Raw genomic sequence first — 22160 nt, 5'->3', positions numbered from 1 at the left:
TTTCTTCGTCCCAATTGATGCACATTACGTCACAAAATAAATATATAATATGTATGCTAAAATCATTAATCTTACGATTTAGTTTTTAATCGATTTTCTTCGGTAATTATTTATAATAAGATTGTAAAGGTTTATTGTTGTTTCTGCATTGTTAGGAGACCAGCAAACCGATTGGCACATATGAAATGGGTGAGTAGTTATGTAAATTATATTTTTTTTGAGTTTAAATGACGAAAACTTTGCTTAAAAAAATATATGAAGCCCAAATTTTTCTAAAATGGAGGTCGTGCAATTAGTTTTAAAAAGTAATTGGAGTTTGAAAGCGTGAAATGTTATATTTATCAAGATTAACTTATTTATTTACGAATTACGTAATCGTAGATTTTCATGAAAATAAATAAATTGTGTAGCAAGATATTTTCTAAAGTACTTAATGTTAGGATTCCTATACTTACCTAGCTGTGATCTCGTTAGAAAATAATGATCCCTTTTTGTTTGACAATCCTTAAAATGCCTCCTATACTAATTTTATACATAAAAGCATCATCATCATCCTCCGAGCCTTTTTCCCAACTACGTTGTGGTCGGCTTCCAGTCTAACCGAATGTAGCTCAGTACCAGTGCTTTACAAGGAGCGACTGCCTATCTGACCTCCCCAACCCAGTTACCCGGGCAACCTAATACCCCTCGGTTAGACTGGTGTCAGACTTACTTAATGTTATACATAAAAGCAAAAGTTTGTAAGTAGGTATATAAGGAAGTTTGTTCCTCTTTCACGCAAAACTACAGAAAGAATTTAGTGAAACTTCGTAGTTACGTAGCTTTAGGGGTTCACAGTAGCACAGAGCCTGGAAGTAGGTGGTAAATACACCCGTGCATCGGAGAGCACGTAAATATCGGTCCTGCGCCTGATCTCTTTCCGGTGGTGTCGGATTGCCGACCCATCACGCTATGAGAGTGAAGGAATAGTGAGAGCACCTGTGTCTGCGCAAATGCTTTTGCACTATAATATGTCATGCGCAGCTGGCTGATCTCCTTATATGAGAACAGGCGCCATGGCCGATAATCAGGTAGGAGGGTTTCATTATCATCATATATTTTACTAGCTTCTGCCAACGGTTTACCAGGATCCAGTGGGATCTTCTGCACGACTCTGGATAAAAAGTAGGTAAGCAAACGAACAAACAAACTCTTCAGCATTATAATTATTAAGATATATCTATTTATTCACAGATTCCCACCTAATATTCCTGCTGTTATATTCAGTGTGTGTCTTCGGGAATCCATGTTTGAACCGTCAAAAAAGTGCCTTTCCACACGAAACTGATTGTGACAAGTACACATATTGCAAGCGAGGTGTACCAACTGTGGGACAGTGCCCACAAGGACAGGTCTTCGATGTCGTGGAAAATGTAAGTTTTTATTTTCATGCTTTAAAACTTCGTTAAAATGTTATTTGTAAGCTCACTGCAACTACAGCTTTTTTTTTAAGACGTCAAAAATCATCAAATGACCCCTCCCGCTGTGGGTTAGCAGCGGTGAGGGAGTGTCAGACTCTTACTGACCAAAAACCATCGTGTTCCGTCGTAGGCCTTTTATGTACCAGGGCCGCGGTAACTCGCGCGAACAATCCCGCAGCCCCGGCAGCCTTGGCCCTGGAGGCCAACAACAGCTTGGAGTGCATCTACACGGTGCAAGTAGCTTGCGCATATTGAGGCACATGCGCAGGTTACATGCATTTTAAAACCGTGCGGGTCCCGCGACTCGCGCATGTACCAAAGCAAAATACCCACCCGCGTGCTCTTGTCATTTGCGCATGTTAACTTGCTCCAGCTACATGCACCGTGTAGATGCAATCTTAGTTTCAGTTTGGAACGCGAGTAAAACTATGAATATCAGCTAGTTTTATCTATACTAATATAATAAAGAGGAAAACTTTGTTTGTTTGTTTGGTTGTAACGGATAAACTCAAAAACTAATGGACCGATTTTAAATATTCTTTCACCATTAGAAAGCTATATTATCTGCGAGTAACATAGGCTATATTTTATGTGTGGGTCAGCGCTGAAAACCAGCGCTGTTGTCTCGTGCCTGCGTGTGCGAGACACAGCATTATGCTGAGCGCTGCCCCTTTTCACGCATAAGTGACGCAGCTGCAGCGCTTTTCTTTTTTGTTTCACTGTTTGTTTTGTCCATTGTTTTATTTGTTTGTATTTGTGTGTGTTTGTTTTCTGCGTCATTTGTGTGTTAAATAAATGGTTTTTCTTTCTTTCTTTCTTATCCCGGTGCGGGCAGCAGCTCCCACGGGACGCGGGTGAAACCGCGGGAAAACGGCTAGTTTTTAATACAAGAAAAAGTAAAACTACGTAATTTGTTTGTGTGACCATTTCATGGTAAAATGGGAGAGAATCGATTTGGATGGTTTCATCTGATTTGCACGAACGAATAAATTAAAGTCACGTTTTACTTGCAAAGAAAAACATTGACATAACGTGTTAACAAACGCCAATTTCTTTGGTTTGCTCTAAATCACCAAAGAAACATTATTTTGGCGAAAAGCATCCAAATCAAACAAAAAAACCGGCTAAGTGCGAGGTGGACTCGCACACGAAAGGTTCCGTATCATTATTTAGAAAACCGCATCTACTTACCTGTTGCCGTTATCGAGCAAAAATTAGCAAAACAATCACGTTTATTGTATGGGAGCCCCTCAAAATATTTATTTTTTCTAGTTTTCAGTATTTGTTGTTATAGCGGCAACAGAAATACACCATCTGTGAAAATTTCAACTCTCTAACTAATACGGTTCAAGAGATACAGCCTGGTGACAGACAGAGGAGCGAAAACAATAGGGTCCCGTTTTACCCTTTTTGTACGGAACTCAAAAAATCACGTAAATTCTAAAACAACTAAACAAACCTTAATTCCAGAAATGCCTACCAAAAAACATAGGAAAATGTGACCCCAAACTCCTAGGAAATTCTCCTACGCCTAACAACATCAAAAAGCGGGCTGCTGAAGAAACATCACAAATTGACATCCGTCGACGTAAACTAGCGTTACCGGAATGTCATGAAAAGAGTACATGGATTGAGGGCGACCCGGAAGACTGTAGGCATTTCTACCTGTGTGTTATAGGTGAAATCAGCCGAGTGGATTGCCCTTACGATTTTGTGTTTGATCCTTCGAAAAAGGTAAGTTGTATCTTCACCAATATTGGCCCTAGATTCGCAGTGAGTTTCTAAGAGAGTCTAATTTTTACTAGCTTATAAACTTCAAGCAATGGCCCAGTGAATGTTTTTCAATTACCTACAAATAAACCAACAAACTCTTTGAAAGTCAAGTATTTATCGCAGAATCCCAAAAATGCAAGAGGTTTGATCTGTATGTAGGTAACTACCTACATGGGCGTAGCCAGCTTTGGGCTCAGGGTGGGGCAGCAGTCAACCTATCCCCGGGGGAGGGCGGGAGCTCTCCGATTTTTTGTATCTTGAGCCGTTAATCTCTTAATTTGAGAAGTTTATGACAAAAGCCAAAGTAAAGGCATATAGTTTCTGAATACGCGAGCGAAGCGAGCGCGAAATTTTTATCGGACTTAAACCAAATATTACGTAAAACTTAGCCCAAACGTACTTAACTTTTTGTTTGTTGACAAATGCAAAAATAAGGGTACATAGTTTCTGAATACGCGAGCGAAGCGAGCGCGTAATTTTTATCGGACTTAAACCAAATATTACGTAAAATTTTGCCCAAACGTACCTACTTAACTTTTTGTTTGTTGACAAATGCTAAAATAAGGGTATATAGTTTCTGAATACGCGAGCGAAGCGAGCGTGAAATTTTTATCGGACTTGAACCAAATATTTGTTGCGTTCTGTTGCTTGATGCATTGCAACATTCATAGGCATCTCCAGCTCTTTAGTTACTTGGTCAGACCACCGTATGGGACTTCGGCCTCTCGGTCTCCTAAACAACACGCAATAAATGGCGACATCTAGTGGACAAGATCAGAAGGAGTCACGATCCTCAGCAGTGAGGGAAACGACTAAGAAGAGAGAGAGAACCAAATATTACGTAAAATTTTGCCCAGACGTACTTAACTTTTTGTTTCTTGACAAATACAAGTATATAGTTTTTGAATATGCGAGCGAAGCGAGCGCGAAATTTTAATTATTTTTTAAGACTCAAAACCAAAAACTACGTAAAATGTCGCCCAAATATACATTTTCATGAATACGTATACGTCCATGCGAAAACCTCCTCGCTAGCATAGATAAGTCGATAAAAATAAAGTTAGATAACGTATAGCAACGTCGCGCAGCTAAGCTTCGCGGACCACTTGGAATGCCTCCAGGGACCACCAGTGGTCCGCGGACCACCGGTTAAGAACCACTGTGCTAAACGATCGTTCTATTGTACAGGTCGTACATGGCTGGGCAAGCAAAATAGCGAGCGCGGTTTTTACACTAGGATAAAATTGCATTTCCGAAATTTTGATCACATCTACCAGTTCTTTCCATCTCCTTCAATGCATTATTTTTTGGATTAGATGGACGGCTCGGCTCGCTACGCCACATAGCACCTATTCTTTTAGGGAATACGGCTCGCTTTCAAATAACGCGCGCACCGCGTTCGGGACCTCGATTTTTGTTTTGATCGCGCTCTTTTCAAAGTCGACAATTTTTTTTGTGTAATAACTTAAGGATAGTACATAATATATGATTGTTGATGTTGTTAGTTAGAGTTAGTAAAAAAAACATTGTTTAATCAGACACCAGGGCCCAGGGTGGGGCAAGTGCCCCAGCTTGCCCCAGTGTGGCTACGCCCATGACTACCTACATATGTAACTAATGTCAACATATCTTTGTGAGCGATTATCTCACGTTTGGCTCAACCGATTCTGCTCAGCATAGTATTTTTCATATTCATATTCATAAAAGCTAAAGGCTTAAAGCTAGGTACATATTATGGACCCTGTTAGGGCACAGCAAAAGTAGGCATTACGTAGTTTAATTGCATATTAGGTTAATACAATAGTAGATATTATATTTTTTTTATTCGATGCTAGGAAAACATATTTTTTTAAGTTATTCATTCGAATATTTTTTTATCATCAAGTTTTACGTATATTATTATATTGCAAGCGGTTTTATTTTTTCAAGAATGTTATTTCACCCAACTCTTTTTCAGTTTTGCGTACCCCCAACACACTACAATTGTATTACCAGTACAACAACAACGAGCACAAGTACAACTACAACAACAACTCTTAAAAAATCACGTAAGTAACAACATTTACAGAAACTACTAATGCCACAGAATAAACATGTACAGTTGTGAAGTTACCTACTTACTAAAGGAACGACGAACCGAGCACGAGCGAAGCACCAGCGGAGCCGCTCTCGGCTTGTCGTTCGCGACTTCAAGTGTGGACGTACAACGAACCTACAACGATCACTGTTAGCAAATCCCTTTGTGTTCGTCAAAAACCGACAACAGGCGGAACGCAGCCGAAATGCTCGCAGAGCGCTCGTTAGAGGCTTGTAAGTTGGTCCACACTAGACGAATTGGGTTCGGCTCGTGCTCCGCTCGTGCTCGGCTCTCCTAGCGTAGACGCAGCTTAAGGTCGTAAATATGTCACTCACACACGCTGTGCATTGACGAGCTTCTCGCCTGTTTCCAAGATAATATACCTATTTAAGCTGTGATAATGCATAGGCACTGTAATATCTAAAAACTTTCGTATTGACAATAGTTTTATTAGGGCCGTCTTTTTCTATCGCCAGAACTTTTATCTTATAAATAAATAATAAATAATATAAATAAAATAAATAATGCTGGAACATTTTTTACACACGGTCGGTTAGCCCCACGGTAAGTTATTAATTAACTTGTGTTATGGGTGCTAACACAACTGATAAACTACATATAGCTACATATATACATATTTATAAATACATATTGTAACACCCAGACCACGGCCAACAAGCATGCTCATCACACAAATGTCGACCGAACCGAGAATCGAACCCGGGACCTCAGGTTCGGCAGTCCGGCATGGTGACCATTGCGCCATCGAGGTTATCTGAACAATAAGTTTGACGTTTTGACAGCTTTTGTATAGAAAATATGTCAAACCGCCATATTTATTTATCGGATAGAAATAAACTATAAAATTTGCTGGGGAGTTTGTTCCATCGCTTCTTCTTACCAGTAAAAACACAGAAAATGGGCTGTCTTTTGTATAATTTGCTAATTTCCAACTTTCTTTGATTAAATGGCTTTTACCTTTTTTATCTTATCTTTTATTGGAAAATCGGCTCTTAGTAGTATTAATTGTTTTTGTCATATTGGCATATTGAGCTGACAAAGTCTAGATACACTATATATCATGTCATCGACATGAAAGTAGTATTAAATTATTTTGTCTACAGCAACTACAACAAAAACTAAGACTACGACAGAAGAACTACTGCCCCCATGCGGTTACTCCGACGATTGGGAACGACCAGACCCGGCGTCATGTACTCAGTACTACAAGTGTCTAAACGGTCAAGTTATAACTGTGCACTGTGATGGCTATAATGAGTTCAGTCCTACGAAACTTGTAAGTATATTGAAGATACTGTTAATTATAATCTAGGGCCTGAAAGTTAATAATGTCAAAATTGAATAGAAATCGAATCGCAATATGATCGCAATAGCAGTTTTAACCATATCGGGCATTCTGCTACTAATAAAAGTCCAATCGTATTCCAACGACATTCGATTGGTTTGCGATTGGTCTGCCATTTTAGTGATTTTGGTCTATACGGTAGTTTGCTGTACAATCATTTTGCAATCGTAAATCATTTGCAGACAAAATGATACATTATTGAATGACAGAATAGGAAAAAACGATTATTTTAAAGAAGAAATAGCGGAATGCCACATACGCTTCAATCGTAATCGAGTCGGGATTGGATCTCATTCGAATCGAGTCGAACGTGAATCGTATGTCGCTTAAGTAAAATTAGGAGAATCGCGCCCCTGATCTCTCTCCGGTCGTGTCGGATTGCCGTCCCATCGCGCTATAAGATTGAAGGAATAGGGAGTGCTCCTGTGTCCAAGCAAATGTGCGTGCACTATAACATGTCCTGCGCAGTTGGCTGATCTCCTTCATGAGAACAGCCGTAGCCGAGAAACGGCTAGAGGATATCATCATCAATTATAATCTATGTATCTATACTAATCTATACATCGGGTGTGTCGTTCACAATCACATTAAATTCTATCACATATACTTTATGATATTCTATGGCGAATTATAAAAAAAATAACCTAATCCATTCAGTGGTTTAGCCACAGGAGTAATTTTTCGTTTTTATAATTTACAACATCATGTGCAAAGCAGAGATAAAGTTAGGAGTATCGAATGTTTTGATCAGTTGACAGCTGTCAGTTTTCAAGGGAGAATTACAGTGGTTTGTAATGACTGACTTTTATATGGTGTTCTAATTTTCGCACATTTTTATTCTATTTACTTTGTTTGAAAAATTCATTTTTTTATTTTTAAGTTTTTTTCTTTTTTCTTTTTGTTAATGGACATATATTAACCAGTATATTAACGCATTTCATTTAACCGTCAAATCCGTAGCGGACCCCAATCGGGGTCTGAACATCAATGTCACCGTAAGCTCGGTTTAGACCCCAATTGGGGTCTGTGAATCAGTCATACACTTTCCTAATTATTTACGCTCATATTTATTTTCTTTCCAATCAAACCACATTTGTGAGTACTAAATAAAATAACTAAATAAATTTAAATTATTATTACGCATTCAAACCTTTCATATTTAGCATCCCGTTAGAAATATACCTTTTTAAAATCCAATCTTAATTACCGGGAATTCTGATCGAACTCGCCATGTTTGTTTACATTAGTTGTTTTTTTAAATTTGAAGACGCATAGACAAGAGTGCGACGGTGATAGAAGTTTTGCATCGAATGATCCGATTCGTTAAAATAAAGAATCGATTTAATAATTTTATATTATTTGATATTATAATATTACTAAATTGTACTTTTGTATACTTACCATAATCTGAAAATAAATTAGGAAAAGTAAAATTACTTAATTTATTTTGAAAAAAATGCTAGAAAATCAGTGGTAGAAAATACGTTGTAGCCGGAATAAAAAAAATCTTCGGTTTTTAGGGTTTCTGAAGACGGCAAATGAAGACTTATTCTTCGGGTGTTTTATGTGCAGGATTCCTGTAGATCTGCCAAACTTAATGGCGATTCGTTACTTCCAACTTTTTAACTGAGCGGCAAAGCTATTTGACGAGAGCCGTAGTTAGGTGTAGTTATCGCAAAATTTTATGACGATTTTATTGTTTGAAGGGGCAAATAGTTCGCTGTTCATCGAAAGCTGGTCCAAGATGGAAAGATGGCCGCCGCCGACTTATTTTTAACCGACTTCCCAAAAAGCGGAGGTTCTCAATTCGACCGTTTTTTTTTGTATGTTTGTTACGCGATTACTCAGCCATTTATTTATCGATTTTGATGATTCTTTTTTTGTTTGATAGCGTGTACTTCCGAGGTGGTCCCATTATCATTAGGTCAGGATCTGATGATGGAACCTTGAGAAATCGAGGGCGACTTTCGAAAGTTGCAGAAATACATAGGTTGAAATCTTATCACTCAGGTGTTTGCCTGGTAGCACTATTAATGCCTGTAGCACACCTCCGCTGCGAAACCCAAAGGGCGAAACCGCCATAGTTTCGCTGTGAGTTGTGAGTTGTTGGGCGGCGAAACAATAGCGAAATTCCCTGCTCTAACGTACAAAACTGACTATGACGTTGTCTCTTTCTAACATGATTTCGCTCATTTGCTTAGGCGCCGTCTACATCTCCGCCCTGGCGGACAACTGGCGGACAACGAGCGGAGATGTAGACGGCGCCTAAGCAAATGAGCGAAATCATGTTAGAAAGAGACAACGTCATAGTCAGTTTTGTACGTTAGAGCAGGGAATTTCGCTATTGTTTCGCCGCCCAACAACTCACAACTCACAGCGAAACTATGGCGGTTTCGCCCTTTGGGTTTCGCAGCGGAGGTGTGCTACAGGCATCAACAGTGAAGGCTTTGAGCTGACCTGATGATGGAGACCAGTGAAGGTCGAGGGAACTCGACAACTGAATATTTAAACTTTCTCGTGTTTGTGCTTATATTATTCGTATTTACGAGGCCTCTGCAACAGTGAAGGAGATGGAGACGAGAGAAGTACGGTTGTCGAGTTCCCTTGACCTTCTCTGGTCTCCATCATCAGGTCAGCTCCAAACCTTTACTGTCTCATAGTGTTATCAGATATACATCTGAGTGTCAAGTTATAACCTTATCTATGCTTACAATTTTCGAGAGCTGCCCTCGATTTCTCAAGGTTTCCATCATCAGATCCTGGACCTAATAACAAATATGGGGAATATACCCTTTCGACCAAAAACAAACATCCAAATTGAGAACCACCTCCTTTTTGGGATTCGGTTAAAAATATTTGGTGACTTTAAAATCAATCAATTATTATGTCTCTAACCGACCACGGGACTACAGAGTCCCGGATTTTTGGAAGGCGAACGTGGGGCCGAAGCCAACACGCTGAAGCCCTTTTGAGACAACTTTAATGAAATGGTGACACAAAACCGACGATTATCCCTGTATACACTATAGAAATGTACCCAAGGACAATGCCCGGTTCTGTGCTAAACTATTGCTAACTATGGATGAAAACTACTTGGGCTATTGTGATGGGATGCTAGTGGACTAGGAATGGGGAAACTACGGGAACTATGGCACCTGCCGATAACAATGTAATAAATACACGTAAAAATGGCAGGTGGAGACTCGGCAACTCACTTACTGGGCCCCCGGGAATCAGTCGCTAAATCGCAACAAGAGGGCAACAGGTACATGAGCGGCTGAAGGGTGAGGATACCTCGGCGGACTTTAAACGCAGATCACGCGCTCCCTGTGGGTCCAGCATCACCGGCCCACTCGCCACTTACCACGAGGCACCTACCCTCCGAGCGGGCTGCTAACCCTACTCTAGCGACTCCACTCTGACCGGCCGGTGAAGGCAAGCCAAGAGGCGGGAGACCTCTCCCCCGTCATGCTTCACTCCGGCAAGCCGGAGATGGGGGACAGTATACTCTCCCTGGAGCACTCGGATATATAGCCCCGCGGGGTCGCTACTCCCCGTCATCCGCCTCAGATGCCCTGCGGGGCAAATCAATCAATTATTATTATTGTTTCTCATCATCAAATAAGTACATACCTTTGGTAGTTACAAATTGCATTATATTTCAGAACACCCGCATACCCTCCGCCGAAACAAAAATGTTAGAATTGTTGAGAAATAATATAAGAATAAATTAAAATTCCGTAATAGGTAATAAAAATTCAATTAAAGTTAAAAATTATTACGAATGACGCAACACCAAAATAAATAATACATATAAAAATTTAATGCTAAAAACTTAAATATCTTTTTTCTTAACAACAAAAACAAATTGAACCTATAATTTAAAATTAATAAATAAAATTGAAATAAGTTGCTATTAAAAAATAGGTATATATAAAATTGGTATTCGATTATTTATAATAGATTTCCGATTTAGGTATCGAATGCACACCGCTGATTGAAAAAAAAAAATACTCCATTCCAAACTCTACTTGTCTGTGACTTGACTGATCTTGTAAATTGTTCATTTTTATTGTGTATTTTATGTGCTGATTTTTTAGTTATTGAACATAAATAAGTGCACGAAATGTATTGCAACGGATTGAAAATGTTATAAATATGACGTTTGTGTTGTGTTTGAGAAAGTGATGCGATTACTTATTGGTAAGTTTTCACCAAATTTGAAATGCCTAACTTTTCGATAGACTTAAAAACACCGTAATTATTATCTTTTTCTGAATTAACTGACCCCATTTGACCTTTGCACGTTGTTGTCAAATAAGTGAGCTCTAAAGTTATAGTTAAAATACTTCTGATCAGGCATTACGGACTTAGAATTCATGTGTTGAAAGTTAGTACAAATTTTTGACTTCCATGTCGCGATTCAAAATATCCCGCCGAATCAACGGTAAAGTCATATGTCAAAATCTTGTCGAGCAGAGGGGTTAATGTGATTATGAACGACACACCCGATATATATAACTATGTACAAAGAGGAATTATTTTTTGTTTGTTTGTACTCTTGAGACTCAGAACCGATGTGAAAAAATCTTTCACTGATGGAAAGCTACAATCTTCCCGAGTAACATAGGATATATTTTATCCCCTTACGGCTTGTATAAATAAAGCAACTATTCCCAGGAATGCGTACCAAGTTCGGAGTCCGGATGCGTTGCAAAAGGTCCAGTCATGGGGTCCAGAATGAAATCCCTCGTTAATTTACCCAAGAAACCCATTAATTTACCCAATTGTGGTACCGATGACGTTTGGTTACTACCAGACCCAAGGGACTGTTCGAGTTATTACTACTGTATTAGTGGACAAATCGATTCTGTCAGTTGCTGCTGTGGTTACGAATTTAGTCCTGAACAACTTGTAAGTATAAAGATATATGTAATATACACTTACCCGTCCTTTACCTTTACCTATTTGTTATCTCTACTTTACCTTACCTACCCATCGTTACCTTAGTCTCACCTTACACTTTCGTTACCTTAGTCTTACCTTTGTTTTTCTTTTTTTTAATGATGGCAAAAATCATCAAATAACGCCTCGCGCTGTGGTTTAGCAGTGGTGAGGGAGTTTCAGACTTTTACTGACTAAACGTCCACTATGTTCCGCCGTAGGCTTTTTATGTACCAGGCCCACGGTAACTCTCGAACAATCCCACAGCCCCGGCGGACCTTACCTTACAGGACCTTATTCTTACTTTACACTTTCGTTACCTTAAACTTATCTTACTCATTTGCTACTTTAACCTTACCTTACCCGTCCGTTACCTTAACCATACCCACTCGTTACTTTAAACTTACATTACCCATTTGCAACCTTAACCTTACCTTACCATCGTTACCTTAGTCTTACCTTATTTTACCTTAACCTTACCTTACCCATTCATTACTTTAAACTTACCTTTCTTAACGTTACATTGCACCTAAGACGACCCACTGACCCATATTTTTATTTCACAGGTATGTTTACCCAAAGAGCAGGCTAGATGCAGAACCTCGTATTTTCCCGAATGTCAAGAGTATGATGTTTGGTCTCTGCCCAACCCATCATCTTGCACTAACTTCTACTGGTGCAATAAGGGACAAGTTATTAAAGTCAACTGCCCGTACCTTAACGAGTTCAGTCCTACAGAACTTGTGAGTAATACCTTTATAATATCTCTGCCTCGTTTTGGTCTAGTGGTCGCAAGCGCTGCTGCTGTGTTCGAGGTCTCGGGTTCGATTCCCGGGTCGAGCCGAAATCGCTTTGTGGGTTTTCTTAAACTCTCACAAAGCAGCCCGTAGTCTGGAAGTTGGTGATTGATTCACCCGTGCATCGGAGAGCATGTAAATGTCGGTCCTGCACCTGATCTCTTTCCGGTCGTGTCGGATTGCCGTCCCATCGGGTTATGAGAGTGAAGGAATGCGCAAATGCTCGTGCACTATAATGTGTCCTGCGCAGCTGGCTGATCTCCTTAAATGAGAACAGCCGCCGCCCGTGGCCGAAATCGGCCGTGGACGCCATTATAAAAAAAAATCTGTCCTAAAAAACACAAATAACTAAAACTAAAAAGCATAAAAAATGTTAGCCCCATCGCTGTCGACTGGGAGCGTGCCCAAGAGGCTGACAGCATTACCTCGTTGGATCGCCATGCTAATCCTTTGTCCGAGGTAATAGCCAGCGTTTTCGTCACGAGAAGTGTCAACGACAAAATTATTATTAACTAGTTTCTGCCAGCGACTTCGTCCGCGTTAGATTCGGACTTGTGCAAAGAGAGGAAGAAATAATGATCACCAGCCTATCCAATTATCCAAATCTATGCGTACCTAGCCTATTACTACTTAGCTTTAACAAATAAAGCTACACACGCGACGGAAGCTTAAAAAATGGAGTGACTTCTCCCGTTTTTCCAACATTTCCCATCACTGCTCTGCTTCTATTGGTCGTAGCGTGATTAAATGTATCCTATAACCTGCCCAAGAGTATGAAGAATGTTTGTGCCAAGTTTCATTAAAATCCGTCGAGTAGTTTTTGTTTCCATAACGAACATACAGACAGACAAACAGACAGACAGAAAGACAGACAAAAATTTTACTGATTGCATTTTTGGCAACAGTATCGATCACTAATCACCCCCTTATAGATATTTTGGAAATATATTTAATGTACAGAATTGACCTCTCTACAGATTTATTATAAGTATAGATTTATTTCACAGGAATGCTTACCAAAAGACCAAGCTGGTTGTAGTATTACCCCCACGACCCGACACCCGGATATACCAAGAACTTGGACGCCTTCTACGATACCCTCTTGCGGCATCTACGATTACTGGGTCCAAGGTGACCCCAGCGACTGTTCGAAGTACTTGATCTGCAGTCAGGGAAAAATTGAGAAGTATGAATGCTGTTGTGGGTACGAATTTAGTCCTATACAGATGGTGAGTATATTTTATTGACATATTTAATATTTGGTGATAGTCGTGGTGGCCTAGTGGGTAAAGAACCAACCTCTCGAGTATGAGGGTGTGGGTTCGATTCCAGGTCAGGCAAGTACCAATGCAACTTTTCTAAGTTTGTATGTACTTTCTAAGTATATCTTGGACTCCTATGGCTGATAAAAAGGGGAAGGAAAACATCTTGAGGAAACCTGGACTATAAAGTCTGAAATCACCAATCCGCATTGAGCAAGCGTGGTGATTGATGCTCAATCCTTCTCCGTGTGAGAGGAGGCCGCAGCCCAGCAGGACGATAAAAAAAGGCTGTAAGAAGGTAGTCAGAAGCCATTGAATGAGACACCAGTTGTGAAGGGGTATCGGGTTGCCCGGGTAACTGAGTTGAGGAGATCAGATAGGCAGTTGCTCCTAGTAAAACTCTTTCAAGGTTCTTCAAACCTAATAGACAGACATGTGTTGCTAGGGAGTTTGTTGCACCACTTCTTCTTCCCAGCAAAAACACATATGAAGTGGTGTTAGGCGGACCTTTTGGGGAGTTACTTATATATTTTTGACGCTCAAATACTCTTCTTTTAAACACATTTTGGAATTTCCAGGTATGTATACCCAAAGAGCAGGCTGGGTGCAGTGGATTACCATATCCTGCATGTGGTTACGATGACAACTGGGCACTGCCAAGCCCAGACTCTTGCGCAGATTTCTACCTGTGCAATCAAGGTCAAATTGTCACCGTAACGTGCCCCTATCATTATGAATTCAGTCCCTCAGCGCTTGTAAGTACCGTGTTTATTTTATTCCTACTAATACACCACTATTTTTTAATTAGTACACAAAAAAATGGGGCTCTGTCTGTACCCGTTACTGATCATATTTGTGTAATCAAAACTAAAAAAAACGAAATCCCAAAATTGTCCAGGAAAATTTGTCTTATTTGGTAAATTCATAATTGAATCAAGGGGGCAAGTTCGAGCGAGAGCACGCGAATGCGAGAGCGACAGAATATGATTAATGAATACTACTATGAATGACTTGGAATTACCTGTACAATGTTTCCATGAATTGAGTGACATTTTTGGATATAACTTATCGCTAATAACTTTGCTGATTATGAATATTAGTTTTTGAAACTTTGCATAGATAATACTAAGAACTTTTTAAATTAGCCCTTAAAGTATTTGCACTAATTAAAAAATAGTTGTGTATAATAAATGCGACAGGTTTCTGGTGTGTACCTATGTCTGCGTGTTTGTATGATTGTTACTCTTCCACGCTAAAACTAAGGAAGATTTTGATACTAAGTAATGGGTACTTGCATTTGACAGTAGTATAGTTTAAACTTTAAACATACATATATATGAATATATGTAAATTACTTTTTATCCCCGTGCGGGAAGTAGTTCCCTCGGAACGCGAGTCAAAGTCAAATAATTTATTTCATTTAGGCCTTTACTAGCACTTATGAACGTCAAAATTTATAAATAAGTTTGATTCTAGTTGCCCATTCCAAAAGTAGCTTCTTGTGGAGAAGAACGGGCAAGAAACTCCATGGTTACTCTTTTTAAAACATAGTAGGTGTTACAATTTGTATGTATTGATACATACATACGATAATAACCTAAAAAAGAAGTATTTACAATAGTTTCTGGGTTGACTCTGAGAAAGTTATACAATTCAAGTTGCGTAAAACAGCTAGTAGTTAATAATTATAAATGTAATTTTAGTTTATAGTGTTTGTTCACCTCATTAATGTAATATTTATTCTAATGGTTATTTTTTGTGAACAAATAGGAATCGACGATTATACCTAATCTATTTATCACTTAATTTATCCCTTGTATAATTATTCAAAAAACTAAAATTCCAAAATAATTTCAGGAATGTCTGCCAAAAGAAATTGCAGGATGTTCTCCAACAACAAAACCCCCGGTTACTAGGACAACAGTTGTATCAACAACAGTCGCAACAACAACTGTTGATCCGGACTCTACATGCACAAACACAAGTGTATGGATGCATCCACACCCGGAGAACTGTCAACTTTACTTAATGTGTTTATACGGAGTATTAACTATTGAAAAATGTAGCGAAACTAGTTTATTTGATCCGGTATCAATGGTAAGTTTGTCATCATCATCCTCCGAGCCTTGTCCCAACTATGTTGGGGTCGGCTTCCAGTCTACTAACTTACTAACTACTCAATAGGATTTTTAAAATGTTTTTTAGGAATGTCGACCACAAGAACAAGTCAATTGCCACGTCAGCACAAAAACACCTGCAACAACAGTTACGACACCTTCCCCAACAACAACAACAGTTTCTCCAACAACTACAACAGTTTCTCCAACAACAACATCAGTTTCTCCAACAACAACACCGATTGTTTGCAACAGTTACGAAATCCGGTTAATAAAAGATGAAACAGACTGTAGGCACTTTATACTTTGTTTGTATGGAAAAATGTCAAGAGAAATATGCGCAAATAATATGGAATTCAATCCTATACACCATGTAAGTAATACATTTAATCTTTGCTGCAAATTCATCATCTCCCGAGCCTTTTCCCAACTATGTTGGGGTCGGCTTCCAGTCTAACCGTATGCAGCTGAGTACCAGTGCTTTACAAGGAGCGACTGCCTAATTGACCTCCTCAACCCAGTTACCCGGGCAACCCAATAACAGACTGGTTAGACTGGTGTCGGACTTACTGGCTTCTGACTACCCGTAACGACTGTCAAGGATGTTCAATGACAGCCGGGACCTACAGTTTAACATGCCATCCGAAACGCAGTCATTGGTGTCCGCGATATACTTAGGAAGTACATAAACGGGTACCTAAATCTTACATTCCTTTACTTTAGTTTTGAAAGTAATTCTGTGCTATCTGTCACGTTTTCAAGCAAAAACAAACTGGTGCATGTCAACAGTAGAAACGGAATGTCGTTTTGAAATCCCTTTTTATTTCAAACTAGCGACCCGCCCCGGCTTCGCACGGGATAACAGTATTTCCCTACTATTTATTGTATGTTTTTATACATATAAGCCTTCCTCTTTAATCACTCTATCTATTAAAAAAACCGCATGTGAATCGGTTGCGTAGTTTTGAAGATTTAAGCTTACAAAGGGACATAGGGACAGATAAAGCGACTTTGTTTTATAGTATGTAGTGATAGTCACAATTTTCTGTGTACCTTTTCTTGTACATATAAAAAATGAGATATCTTTCTGTTCATTAAAACAATATTGTCACTTTGTTTTCATAGGTTTGTGAGCCTGCCGAACAAGCTGGATGTAGTAAGACAACTACTACAGACTTGCCAACAACAAGTTCAACAACAGTGACTCCTCCAACAACAACAAGTTCAACAACAGTGACTCCAACAATAACAAGTTCTACAACAGTGACTCCAACAACAACAAGTTCAACAACAGTGACTCCTCCAACAACAACAAGTTCAACAACAGTGACTGCTCCAACAACAACAAGTTCAACAACAGTGACTTCTCCAACAACAACAAGTTCAACAACAGTGACTCCCCCAACAACAACAGGCCCAACAACAGTGACACCATCATCTAAGGCCCCACCAACAGGGCCTACAACGATCGCCCCACCAACAGGGCCCACAACGAAGGCACCACCAACAGGCCCACCAACAGGCCCTACAACGAAGGCACCACCAACAGTGCCTACAACGAAGGCACCACCAACAGGGCCTACAACAACAAGTGTTCCAACAGGGCCTACAACGAAGGCCCCACCAACAGGGCCTACAACGAAGGCACCACCAACAGGGCCTACAACGAAGGCACCACCAACAGGGCCTACAACGAAGGCACCACCAACAGGGCCTACAACGAAGGCACCACCAACAGGGCCTACAACGAAGGCACCACCAACAGGGCCTACAACGAAGGCACCACCAACAGGGCCTACAACGAAGGCACCACCAACAGGGCCTACAACGAAGGCACCACCAACAGGGCCTACAACGAAGGCACCACCAACAGGGCCTACAACGAAGGCACCACCAACAGGGCCTACAACGAAAGCACCACCAACAGGGCCTACAACGAAGGCACCACCAACAGGCCCAACAACGAAAGCCCCACCAACAGGGCCTACAACAACAAGTGTTCCAACAGGGCCTACAACAAAGGCACCACCAACAGGGCCTACAACAACAAGTGTTCCAACAGGGCCTACAACAAAGGCACCACCAACAGGGCCTACAACAACAAGTGTTCCAACAGGGCCTACAACGAAGGCACCACCAACAGGCCCAACAACGAAGGCGCCACCAACAGGGCCTACAACGAAGGCACCACCAACAGGTCCAACAACAGTGACTACTCCAACACCAAGTGGCCCAACAACAGCAACACCGTCATCTAAGGCCCCACGTACAACAACTGACACAGGTACGTCTAATGTATCTGTTACTGTAAAACCTCGAACAACGGTTATCTTAAGATTTGAGTATTTAAGTCTTAGGATTTACCGACATGGGTTGGTAAATGTGAGTATTTCTAAAAATACGACGATTTTTTCGAGCTTTTACCATTCGAGTTCAGTATATGCTAGGTTTTACCACTGTCAGCTGGTAGATGTTGATTTTAGAAATAAAAAAAAGAGTAATTCTTAATTATTTACTTTAATGAACTATTAGACAAAACAGGTACATAGTATTTCATTCAAGTCTCGAACATTTTGTACCCAAAAATGAAAGTGCCGGCCAGAGAAAAAAAATTGTAGATTCTCGTTGAGAATAATGCCCTGAAGATTTTTTACTATTACAAAAATCGTCTACAATTAACCCCCAGGCTGCTATTGGACTTTGAAAATACAAAAAAATCCCACAATGTTTGAACATTACGGCCCCAAACTGGAGGAGGCAGGCGCTGCCTTCAAGTAACTCCTGCCCAACCTGAGGGGCAAAAACGCTTTCCTTTTTTTTCTTTGATGGGAAATCAATTGAACCCCTCCCGCTGTAGGTTAGCAGCGTGAGGGAGTATCAGACTCTTACTGATTAAAGCCCATCATGTTCCTTCTTAAGCCCTTTAAATCCAAGGGCTGCGGTAACTCTTCCGAACAATAACGCAGCCCCGGCAGGAATTGGCCCTGGTGGCCAACTGACCACCGCTGGGATTTTGCTGACGCCAGAGTAACAATATCGCAGATTCTCGACGAGAATAATATCCTGAAGATTTTTTACTAGTATAAGGAACGTCTTCGTTTAACCCCCAGAATGCTATTTGAGTTTAAAGTTTGAGTACCGTGAATAAAAAAATCGAAGTCGAAGTGAATGTTACTGGAAATAACGTCTACAGTATTTTTTTAACTGAGCGAACATCTACGATTACCCCCCCCCCCTCCCCCTGCTACACCGAGAAGGCTCTTACTGATTTAAACCCGTGTACCCAAACATGACCCAAACTAGACCCAGCTGTAACTCTTTCGGACAATCCCATGCCCCGGCAGGTTTTGGTCCTTGTGGGACCCACTGGTGTTTTTGCTGACTCTCTGAGGAGGGCATTGAAAAACGCTCGCCGCTGACATGGGCATGTTGTCTCCAAGTTCACCGCATCTGCTGGAATGAGAGGCGCGAGCTCTCAGTTGTTCCACCGCCTCTAGAATAAATGATCCGCAGAAGGAGACGATAGCATCCCATTCCCACCCGGCCCTATAGTTTTGGGTGGCTCATCGTCCCTCTATCTCCTTGGAGACAACCACCTTGGGCCCACCAGGGCGAAATCCTGACGGAGCTTCGGGATTATTCGAAAGAGTTACGCAGCCCGGATTCATGTTCAGAAGGAACATGATGGGTTTCAACCAGTAAGTCTCCTCGGTGTAGCAGGGGGGGAAGGGGGAGGGGTAGCGATAATCGTAGACGATCAATTAAAAAAATACTGTAGACGTTATTTCTCGTAACATTCCAGTATAGATTTTGTATTCACGGTACTCACACTTTAAACTCAAATAGCATTCTGGGGGTTAAACGAAGACGTTCCTTATACTAGTAAAAAATTTTCAGGATATTGTTCTCGTCGAGAATCTGCGATATTGTTACTCTGGCGTCAGCAAAACCCCAGCGGCGCCCACCAGGGCCAAGGCCTGCCGGGGATTGTTCTAAAGAGTTACCGCGGCCCTGGTATGTAAAGGGCTTAAGAAGGAACATGATGGGTTTTAGTCAGTAAGAGTCTGACACTCCCTCACGCTGCTAACCCACAGCGGGAGGGGTCATTTGATGATTTCCTAACAAAAAAAAAAAGTTTGGGCCCCTCAGGTTGGGCAGGAGTTGCAGAAGCAGCGCCTGACTCCTCCAGTTTGGGGCCGTAGTGATGTTCAAACATTATAGGATTTTTTATTCTCTACGAGAATCTACTATTTTTTTACTCTGGCACTTCAATTTTGGGTACAAAATGAATCATGTCCTTTAATAAATTGTGGAAAGGTGCTTCTAACCTACAGACAGACATGTGTTGCTGGGGAGTTTGTGCGCCACTTCTTCTTTCCAGCACAAACACATAGGAAGTGATGAAGGGTGGCCGTTTTGGGGGCTGTCTTTTGTAAATTCCTGACGTTCGAAAAGTGCTGTTTTGCAGCCTAATTTCAATAAATGTTTTTTGATTTTTTATTTTTAAACAGGCTCAACAACAGTGACTTCTCCGACACCGTCATCTAAGGCCCCACCAACAGGCCCAACAACGAAGGCACCACCGACAGGCCCAACCACAGTGACTGCTCCAACAACGACTGGCCCAACAACAGTGACACCATCATCTAAGGCCCCACCAACAGGGCCTACAACGATCGCCCCACCAACAGGGCCCACAACGAAGGCACCACCAACAGGCCCTACAACGAAGGCACCATCAACAGGGCCTTCAACAGTAACTACTCCAACAACGACTGGCCCAACAACAGTAACACCATCATCTAAGGCCCCAGCAACAGGCCCTACAACGAAGGCACCACCAACAGGGCCTACAACGAAGGCACCACCAACAGGCCCTACAACGACAACTGACTCAGGTAAGTCTATGTAATGTATCTACGGATATTGTTAGGAATAATACTATACCTTATTCATGCAGCCATGAACCAACAGGTAAACAAAGAATGACACTTTTTCAAGATGGTGGGTATAACAAAAAGGTGGAGTTTCTCAATTCGTCGGGATCTTTTTTTTATGTTCACCGATTACTCGAAGACGCCTGGACTACATTGTAAATTTTTTTGTTTGATAGGGTATACCTTCCAGGTAGTCCCATAATCACTAGCTCAGGATCTGATGATGGAAACCCTGAGAAATCGAGGGCAACTTTCGAAAATTGTAGGCGTGCGTAGATTAAAACTTGACAATGAGGTTTACGTCTGTCGCTCATTTTGTATTATTCTGTTGATTTTTCGTCACTTTAAATCAGTCGCTCACTTAGTAATTATATAACCCTAATTAATTAACTTTGACACTTAAAATTGTAATTTACAGTCACTCGTTTTATTGCTACCCTTTTTTTTATTTTGATTCTGGTTTTTTATATTTATAACAGGCCCAACAACAGTGACTTCTCCAACACCGTCATCTAAGGCCCCACCAACAGGCCCTACAACGAAGGCACCACCAACAGGGCCTACAACGAAGGCACCACCAACAGGGCCTACAACGAAGGCACCACCAACAGAGCCTACAACGAAGGCACCACCAACAGGGCCTACAACGAAGGCACCACCAACAGGGCCTACAACGCAGGCACCACCAACAGGGCCTACAACGAAGGCACCACCAACAGGGCCTACAACGATGGGACCACCAACAGGGCCTACAACGAAGGCACCACCAACAGGGCCTACAACGAAGGCACCACCAACAGGGCCTACAACAGTGACTCCTCCAACAACGACAGGCCCAACAACAGTAACACCATCATCTAAGGCCCCACCAACAGGGCCTACAACGAAGGCACCACCAACAGGGCCTACAACGAAGGCACCACCAACAGGCCCAACAACGAAGGCCCCACCAACAGGGCCTACAACGAAGGCACCACCAACAGGGCCTACAACAGTGACTCCTGCAACAACGACAGGCCCAACAACAGTAACACCATCATCTAAGGCCCCACCAACAGGGCCTACAACGAAGGCACCACCAACAGGGCCTACAACGAAGGCACCACCAACAGGCCCAACAACAGTGACTCCTCCAACAACGTCATCTAAGGCCCCACGTACAACTGACTCAAGTATGTGTACCTAGTGCGTTTTATTCTACTTGTCAAACCCTTTCATTAAATACCCATAATGATGATATTGAAAACAATTGGTTATCCGCAATTCTGTAGCGGCGGCCATCTTAGATTTTGATTTGGTAAAGTGCACTTTATTCTTTTTGTCAAGCCCTTTACTTGTGATTGAATACCCATATGGATGGGATTAAAAAAAAAATCGGTTATTCACCATTTTGTAGCGGCGGCCATCTTGGATTTTTATTTCGTAAA

General features: G+C 41.2%; 1 protein-coding gene across 1 annotated transcript; it reads left to right on the top strand.

Annotated features, from left to right (window-relative positions):
• Positions 1-185: 185 nt before the first annotated feature.
• LOC124643199 lies at positions 186-18054 on the top strand. The gene is made up of 11 exons (XM_047182080.1): positions 186-189; positions 1234-1412; positions 2931-3194; positions 5191-5281; positions 6435-6607; positions 12187-12363; positions 13425-13646; positions 14258-14434; positions 15537-15776; positions 16987-17221; positions 17738-18054. The coding sequence occupies exons 1-11, from the start codon at positions 186-188 to the stop codon at positions 18052-18054; spliced, it is 2079 nt and encodes a 692-aa protein (XP_047038036.1).
• The last annotated feature ends 4106 nt before the right edge of the window (positions 18055-22160 follow it).

Source organism: Helicoverpa zea, chromosome 27 (genome assembly GCF_022581195.2).
Source record: "Helicoverpa zea isolate HzStark_Cry1AcR chromosome 27, ilHelZeax1.1, whole genome shotgun sequence".
Classification (NCBI taxonomy): Eukaryota; Metazoa; Arthropoda; class Insecta; order Lepidoptera; family Noctuidae; genus Helicoverpa; species Helicoverpa zea.
This window is presented reverse-complemented; position numbering and strand designations above follow the sequence as displayed.